This window comes from Haliaeetus leucocephalus, unplaced genomic scaffold, assembly GCF_000737465.1.
Source record: "Haliaeetus leucocephalus isolate CR32 unplaced genomic scaffold, Haliaeetus_leucocephalus-4.0 Scaffold252, whole genome shotgun sequence".
NCBI classification, from domain to species: domain Eukaryota; kingdom Metazoa; phylum Chordata; class Aves; order Accipitriformes; family Accipitridae; genus Haliaeetus; species Haliaeetus leucocephalus.
The window spans coordinates 216,055-225,205 of record NW_010972688.1 but is presented as its reverse complement, the minus strand read 5'-3'; the positions used below and the strand labels follow the sequence as shown (position 1 = coordinate 225,205).

The 9,151-nt window shown below is 47.0% G+C and overlaps 1 protein-coding gene across 1 annotated transcript in view; it reads right to left on the bottom strand.

Annotated features, from left to right (window-relative positions):
• The window catches only part of GAS7 (growth arrest-specific 7), a 65,658-nt gene that overhangs the window by 34,799 nt on the left and 21,708 nt on the right, over positions 1–9,151 (bottom strand). The window contains exons 3-4 of the mRNA XM_010568754.1: positions 5,132–5,203; positions 2,614–2,699 (exon numbers count right to left, since the gene is read on the bottom strand). Coding sequence (XP_010567056.1) covers positions 2,614–2,699; positions 5,132–5,203 — 158 coding nt within the window. The remainder of the gene's footprint in view (positions 1–2,613; positions 2,700–5,131; positions 5,204–9,151) is intronic.

The following is a 9,151-nucleotide window of genomic DNA, read 5'->3' as shown; positions in this document are numbered from 1 at the left end:
CCGCCCCCCGGGGGCGTCGGCCGTAAAGCCTGCGAGTCCGCTCCTGGCAGCAGTCGCTGGGCTGTGCCGTGGAGCCCAGCCCCGTGTCCCCCTGCCCAGGCGCCGCGTCCACAGCAGCCGCCGCGGAGACGAGCAGGGCCGGACGCGAAGGGCGCGGGGCGCGTACCCCGGCCGGGCAGCGTTCGTGCAGCGCCCCAGAACAGCGCGGTCCCTTTGGGCTACGACCGGCTTCGACGTCCGGCTGAAGTCCCATCAGCAGCGACGTGCCCGGGGCCGGACGCGCGCCGTTGCACGGGGCCCCGCCGCGGCCAGGCTGAGCTGCTGCTGCCTTTGTGGCGGTTGTGACAACCTGAGCGGGCAGCATGTAGCTGCTCTCTAGGAAGCCGTAAACAAGGCCTGGCCCTGCTCCCAGCACAGTGCAGCTCCGTGTTGTTCTCGGTTGTGGCTTTTTCCCCCTTGACCTGTTTCCAAGAAATGTGGCTAGGCTTGCCTGAGGGATCTTGCCAGCGTTTGTTTGCATGATGGCTGCTACCCAGGTCTGAGAAAGCATCCGGGAGAACGCCTGGAAGCTGCTTTGCAGCAGAAGGCAGCCTGTGCCAAGAACAGACAAGGAGGCAGTCAAGGCAAAGCAGCTTGGGATGGCCCAAGGCAGGCAAGGAGGAGAGGGACTGGCCACAGTGTATGGGAGTTTGAGGGTGTGGAGAACAGCTTCCTGCAACCAACAGTTTATGGTCAGCTGTTTTCCTTACTAAGGACTCTTCTGCAAAAGCAGCCACAGCTCCCAGGAAAAGCAGGCTCCCAAGCGGGTGTGGACACAAGCTGCTTTTAGAATTAATGGCACTAGCAGCTAGTTATAGATTCAAAACTAGTTATAGGTTCAAAGCAGGAATTAGGTCAGGGCTTCAATTTGGAAAAACCTCTAATAAAGAAGCAATGGAAAGAAAGTGTCGTGGAGGCTGTTGAAGTGAATGAGAAAAGTCATGAAAGGGATTTTTGTCAGTCTGATGGTTGAGTCAGCTGAGCAAACCAGTGCATGGCAATGGACTCCCCATGTATCCCAGATGTGAATTTGAACAAAAAGGTGGCTATAAACTTGAGTCAGACCCGGCACCGTAAAAATGGAAAGTGGCAAATGTTGTTATAAAGGAAGGTCTGAGGCAGTCAGTTAATCTGACTTGTGTACCAAGCCAACTGCAAAAACATTTGTGAATCAGATACCTTGAGAAATGGAAATTTTTGCACAAGGATTAACATAGTTCTTTTTAAAGGAAAGTCACTGCCTGCAAGTTTATTCAGGTTCTCTGAGGGAGTCACAGCAGACGTGGACAGGGGTGTCTGGTAATACATTACATCAGTTTTTAAAATGCTTTTGACCTAGTTTAGGTGCCCACATGCTCTGCCTCCAGCCTGTGCAAACTGCTCGGAGAAGAAGCAGCACAGGCAGTTAAGTGCAAGATGTTTGATGTGGAAGGAACAAGGAGTCCAAAGCGCTGGACTGTATTGTGGGAGATGGTATGAATCCACTGGTGAGGAAGCAAAACCAGAAATGCTGACGTAGCTGAAACAGCACATATGAGGGCAAGGCTAAAGGCCACCACCTAGGAGGCAGTGGGCAAGAAAGTGGGTTGAGGCAAAGAGGGACAGTTGGTAGACAACACAAAGTTTAGACCAAGAAGCAGGGAACATCACAGGGACACTGAGAGCAACAGGCAACTCAGGTCAGTGTGGCAGGAGCACACAAACATGCATTTCACTGGGAGTATTCGAGGACTTGCACTGCAGAAGAACCTACCATTTAATACAGAAATGAAACAGAGAACTCCAGTCTGGTACCATCGGGGGGAAAAATGCCAGCACAACCGAACAGGAGTGCAACCCATCAGCTATTCAACTGTTGCTGTTTTGGCAGGGAGTGAAGAGTTTCATGGGCAAAGCTGGAAGAGGGCCCTGTGCTGCATCTGCAGACCTGCAGGAACGACTCTCCCAGGGACATGAAGTGGTGCAAGAAAAAGTGCAGGGACCTTTATTGAAAATTTGGACAAACAGGCAGGGGAGACCAGCTGTCCATGGGTCAAAATCTTGAATGCTAGCCCGGGGTGATGAGATGGGTGAGGCACAGGCTACGTAAGGCACAGAGGAGGCCTGTGAAAGGAGAGACAGGAATGGATGAAGTAATTGAGAAAAAAACTTTGGACAAATTTTTTGTGAATACTGTCTTTGGGAGGGAAAGCTGGAGCTGCAAGAAAATACAATGAGATACAGACATGGGCAGCTGTGCAAGTGTAGAGAGAGGACTGTGCTGGAGACAGGCCCAGGCTTCAGGCTGGAGTGGCAGGAAAATTTGTACAGTTGTTAATAGTGACTGAAGTGGCCTGGTGGATTTTTCAGAAAGGAGTGATAGGACAAAAAAATCCGAAGTATCTTGGCATTTTATACTGTTTTACCAGTTGGACACAAAGACTAACTATTCTAGATGCAACAAATCTGTCTGATCTGACAGTTTCTAAAAGAAAATGCCTCTTGACCTCCTGCTCTGGGTGGATTCCTAAACTACTTAAGTGAAGACACATTTATTCTTGGATACCACTGTTTGGCTTTTTCCCCAAAACTTACCTGGGGGTCCCCACTGGCTTTTCGGAGGCTCATATGACCAGAGTCAAGCTGGTGTACTGGGGTCCCAGAGATGTGGTAGCCATTCACTGTAAGAACAGATGGAGAGTTACTGGGCTTGCTGCTGGTAGCAAATGAATAATTGCACATTTTAAAAACTAATCACATAATTGAATCTACAGATACAAATCACACTGCCTTTTTTGAGTCACCAGTGTTCACTGCCTCCAGCCTAAGAAACTGGATGCTTCTCCCCATCCCAACAGGCTGGCAATATGACGTGTTAGCTCCAACCCAGGAAGACCCCAGAACCAGACTCTACAAAAGCTCAGCCCATGGGCCCACTCTGCCCTCAGGATCCTGCAGCAGGTTCTTATCAGGAGTTATGACAGGAGTTACTGAGCTGGAAAGAGCCAAGAAAAAGAGAGCCCCAAACTCAAAACAGTTCCCATAATGCTGTTTGGTAAAATGATGTGTTTGAAGAAGTAGGGTATGTTGTATTGGCTTTGCGTGGCAAGGTTTTGGTAGCAGGGGGGCTACAGGGGTGGCTTCTGTGAGCAGCTGCTGGAAACTTCTCCTATGTCTGACAGAGCCAATGCCAGCCAGCTCCAAGACAGACCTGCCACTGGCCAAGGCTGAGCCCATCAGCAATGGTGGTAGCCCCTCTGGGAGAACAGATTTAAGAAGCGGGGGGGGAACTGTGCAACAAATGGCAGCTGGAGAGAGGAGTGAGAAGATGTGAGAGCAACAACTCTGCAGACACCCAGGTCAGTGAAGAAGGAGGGGGAGGAGGTGCTCCAGGCGCCAGAGTAGAGATTCCCCTGCAGCCCGTGGGGAAGACCATGGTGAGGCAGGCTGTCCCCCTGCAGCCCATAGAGGTCCACAGTGGAGCAGATCTCCACCTGCAGCCCGTGGAGGACCCCACACCAGAGCAGGTGGATGCCTGAAGGAGGCTGTGACCCCATAGGAAGACTGCGCTGGAGCAGGCTCCTGGCAGGACCTGTGGCCCCATGGAGAGAGGAGCCCACGCTGGAACAGGTTTTCTGGCAGGACTTGTGACCCCGTGGAGGACCCACACTGGAGCAGTCTGTTCCTGAAGGACTGCAGCCCATGGAAGGAACCCATGCTGGAGCAGTTTGTAAAGAACTGCAGGCCATGGGAAGGACCCACATTGGAGAAGTTCATGAAGGACAGTCTCCTGTGGGAGGGACCCCACACTGGAGCAGGAGAAGAGTGAGGAGTCCTCCCCCTGAAGAAGAAGGAGCGGCAGAGACAATGAGTGATGAACTGACCCCAACCCCCATTCCTGCCCCAGCCTGTGCTGCTGGAGGCCAGGAGGGAAAGAAAATCAGGTGTTGAGTTGAGCCCGGGAAGAAGGGAGGGGTGGGGGGAAGGTGGTTTAAGATTTGGTTTTTATTTCTCTTTACCCTACTCCAATTTGATTGGTAATAAGTTAAATTAATTTTCCTGAGTTGAGTGTGTTTTGCCCGTGACAGTAATGGCTGAGTGATCTCCCTGTCCTTGTCTCAGCTCATGAGCCTTTCATTGTATTTTTCTCCTCCTGTCCAGCTGAGGAGTGGGAGTGAACAGAACAGCTTTGGTGGGCACCTGGCATCCAGCCAAGGTCAAGCCACCACATATGTAAAAAGCACTGGTTTAATGGACATGGGCTTTTCATGTCAAGAAAGCAAGCCTTGTGACAGCTGTAGGTTGCTTTATTTTTCGAATATGCTGAGCAAAGAATAATGTTTAAAGTAGGGTTAAAACAAGATACATAACTACATCACAAATCCTTTGGTCACAACAAAATGCGCAACCTTCAAGCATACTTCCCACTCAGCTCTGCCAATAGAGGGGCATCAGTTCCAAAAAATTCTATGAAAAACATCCTCTAGACTGCATTATTTACAGTCAACTGGCAGCAATGGCCTTTACATTTAACGCTTTTTATTCTAGTGTAATTTTTGCTTTGCTTTGTCTTTCTGTGGTACCTGAAGCTTTTCAGTACAGTTACGCAGCTGATTCTCTGTTACTTGATTCCCCGAAACTTCAACTCAGGACAGAGGTGAAGTGGTCAACCCTGTAGCTACTGCATGCTAAAACACTTCATTGTGCACATGTGCTCTGCATGGAAGAGCTACAGCCAGCCCACGTTCCTCTGCAGCATTTTGCTTCCCCTGCCCTGGCAGAAAGCAGGACTGGGAAAGGCAGCCTGCCCTTCCCTCCCAGAGCTGACAGCCCCGCTGGCTTGCTGGGCCACCATCTGCCTCAATGCTCCAAGGAAGGAGCCATCTCAGCTCTAAGCAGACACTTGAGACAACTGGCCAGAACATGCATCAGCTGGGAAACAACAGGCAAGAATGGGTATCAGAAGGGAAAGCCCCACCATGTTTACTCTGCTACACTCACATAACCATGTACATTAAGTACATATCCCATGTAATCACAGCATTTTCCTTTGCTGAGTGGTAGAGAAGCAGATTCACCCAATGCAGTGGTCAGGCACAGCATCAAACAGTACCTGCAGAACTCTTCTGTGACACGGGGCTCTTTGGAGTCCCAGGCACACTGCTTGGCCGCTCCCAGGTTGTTTCTGTTGAAGGAAAACATCAATGTAAGGGTGATGGAGGCCTTGCACACACACCAGAGTTACATCTAATTACACATGTACAAATGGGTCTGACCCTCAGTGTTTTCTGAACCAGGTTCTCACCCTGTGAGGAAGGTGCCTGCAACTCCCTGCACTTCCCATCTCCTCCCATCTCTTTCTGCTGGCGCTCTCCAGCCGTGGCTCCCTTAGCAGCCAGCTGGGATGGATGGAAACAGAGCAGATTGGGAGCTGCATCACTGGTTCTTCCAGTGCAGGTCTGCCCCAGGGCTGTGCTCAGCAAGAAAGCAGGGATACAGCTGTAGCACAGATCACTGCTTGTAAGCTGCTGCCACGATCTGCACAGACAGCCATTCCAGGTGTAGTTAAATCAAGCCCAGGCCGGGGTCCTACCTGCAGCCCACTGCAGACATGGAGACCTGCCTGGCTGCAGCAGCTGCAGCACAGCCAGTCGTGGCCCTTACCCTGGGAACAAGGACCAAGTGGTGACAGTGCCTTTGCCCCTGCTCTCCGCCTGAAAGGCAGCTGTGAATGACTCAAGAGATGTGGTTTTAGTGACATATACACAGACCATAGCATTTCTTTTCCCTCAAAACAGCTATTTCCCTGGTAAATTCCTTTTTTTCCACTTGGGTCCTTTAGCAGCTGGGATGTGCAAATGTATGTCACACCAGTTTTGATACTCAAATCTGCTGTTGCTTTTCCCCTCTCAGTTTGCTCTGTAGTTTAACCATTCTGCTCATTTTCTCAGGAAATGGAAAATTATTTATGACCACATGCTAAATACAGAAGATTTAATTGCAAAACTTTGTAGAAGTTGCAAACAGCAGACAGTGGAGTTAGAACAGCAACTTCTTCTAGAAAACCCAAGCCACCATTCCTTTTGAGTAAACATATTGGTACCAAACCAAATAAATAATACTGCCTGCCTGCCAATATTAAATAAGAAAATAAGCAAGTTAGTGTAATCAAGTCAAAAGACTACTTTGGCCACTTCTTTTGAAACTGTCAGTCCCAAAATCCCAACCAACAGCCATCTAACCCTGCCAGAGCCTGAAATTCTGCATCTGTCTCAGTATTCTGGATTAACATGGTCAAGTGGTAAAAGATCAGGAGAGGCTGAGAGCCCTTGGGTGTAACAGTTTAGGGTTGGCAGTCTGCACTTCCATCAGGGCACGTAAGGCCTCCTATCCTGGGTGAGTGCTTATCTGAGCAACAAACAGGATGCTAACATGCTTCAAGAACCATAAAAAGCCTAGTGGGTAAAGAAGGGAGTACTGTTTTATCTGTCTTTATATATACATTCATGCACATATATACACAGAGAGATGTCCTCAAGGGTTGTGTTCAGTTCCTTATTTCAGGAAAGGACTCAGGATTACTGATCCCAAATGGGGGAAGGTGCCATCCCCCAGACCTGTGATGCCCAAATCTTTGAGACACACACCCCGCTTCCCTCTCTCTCCTCTTCTTCCCAAGCCACAGCATAGTTTTGCTTGCAAAGAAAAATACTTCAAGCTTTTTTTTTCTTGCAAGTGCAAAACCTGGTGGACTAGAAGCTTTGATGAATCATGGGGAATACTTAAATTTTTCTCAGCTTTTTGTGAATTGGGTAGTACGTTAATAAATTCCATGTTAGGTCAATGAGGAAGACTTGGAATGTGTTTTAACTAAACAGAAGGAAATTCAACTGCTAAGAGTTGTCTTTTATGAGTCAGCTTGTCTTGGCTTAAAATGCACAAGTGCATGGTTAAATAAAGACAAATTCTAATTTACATTTATTGTAATGCAAAGGTAAACAATAGAATACGCTACCCACATTTCTGGTAGATTTTTTTTTTTCCTAACCTAAATTGTAGATTAATGAATAATGTAACTGAGTTGACTTGAAGACAAGTGTTTTAAAGAATGGCTTTTGGCTCTGTATGGAGGGCCTGTGATGTCCACTCCTGCTATACCCAAGTGCAATCAGTGGGGTAACATGTTTTTGTCAGAACTGACTTTGACATTAGCAGTAAAAACAGTTACCTTCATATTTAGCTTTTTTTTTTTTTTTAATGCAAGCATATCTGTCTACAATATTTTTGCATTTTTGAGACCATACAGAGGAATGTCCCTAAAAACCTAACAAATATATTGGAAATGTAATTAATTGGTTAAAATTACCAGCTGCTTCTTGTAACTGGTCTCTACTTTGCCTGCTAGCTGCTGTGGAGCTAGTGTGAAGTGCCTAATTCTTCCTCTCTGCTATACAGATAGATACATAACTTGAAGGCAGAAATTCTATACATGAAAGAGCAGTGCCGTGTGGTTAGCATATTTTGAATACAATCCAAAACACTCAGTGTCTTGACAAATTTTCTAAAATAAAGTGATTGTGGAGTTATGCAGATTAAAAAATAAATCAAACAAAAAAAGCGATAAAAATGCATAAAATAGAAATAACATATTTTATTGGGTAGCGAATGAAAATAACAAGAATGTTTTTAACCCCATTTGAGTGCTAGGAGAAAAAAAAATCCACTTCTGTGCAAAGAGTAACAGAGGGATTATTCTGGCAGCCCAAGCAGGGATAGGAACTAACCTCGATCAGGACTGCACTGCTGTAATGCCATCTACTGGAAGCAACTAAATTTACCAGGATAATACTGTAACATTACCAATTTCTCTGCAGCTTAGTCATGATTAGAAGTGAAGCAGGGGTGGGGGGTGGGGGGTGTGATTTTTTTCCACAACTTCACAGAAAGGCTTGGTGAGAGATAACACCCTGTTTGATATAGCCAAGACAGAGTCTCGTCTTGGAGTACCAAATGCAGCCTTTGATCCTGGTGCTTGGAAAATCTGAAGACTACTTGTAACCCTGTGGTAAAACAATGATCACTGCTATTAGGAGTAGATTCAGTACAAGACAAGATTTTATATCCCACCCAATTTTCCAGAGAGGATGTTGGAGTCAATCTAAAACCTCACTCTGTGAGAGTGTAATTTAGCACTGGCAGACCAACACTGACAAATTCTATCCTCCCTTATCAGCCACATGTAATTATTCTATTTAGCCAATGAGGGGAAGGAATAATCAGTAGTTTCCTTGTCACTCTGTGGACTGCGAAGGAAGTCTGTGAACAGAAAAAAGTCCTGCAGCCCTGGGAGATATCTGGAAATCAGTTACTGAACAGCAAGCCAGTAGAAAGCCACTTGCTCAAACTGAAATGATGTAGTGAGATGAAAAATAGTTACAAGACCCAAGCTATATGTGCCAACAGAACCAAAAAGGGTTTTCACAGATGTGGTTAAACATTTCCTCCCAAAGGAAAGCGGAAACCTGTGGTGTTTGGGGGAAGAAAGTTCACTTTGCATCTGTTTGGCAGAATGAGAAATGCCATGATGTGTCAGGCCTTCAGAGAGCCACACATTCTGGGATGTCATGTTAGTCAAGAAACACAGCTTCTGAGCAGGTCCTGATGCAGAGTATTTTTGGGATCAAAGGGTAGCAGCAAAGAATGAAGTTTGTGTCCCTTCTCCATGAATCCAGTAGCACTCTGAGGTCAAAGCAGTTGCTTTCCAGTCTGAACATACAACATCAGCCAAACATCAGGGCTTTAAGGTCTAGCATAATCCCTCCTGATTGTGCTTATATTGCTTTCAGGAATGGATTTAGTATCTCTGCATGGTGTCATGTGGTGCTATTTTAGGACCTAAATGCTCCACAGTTCCATTGGCCAAACTACAAGAATGGGGCCGAGCAAGCCAGAGGACCTCGGGGTCTGCTTACCGTGCAGAAATCTTCCCCGGTCTTAAGGACCTGTAGCAGGTACAACATGTCACCCAACTACTGGTACTATCTCAAGCCTTTGTAAATAGGTTTGGAGTTTGTTTTCATTTTAACAGCAATAAATCTGTAATGCTGAGCAGCTCCAAACCCAGTTTCTGTCC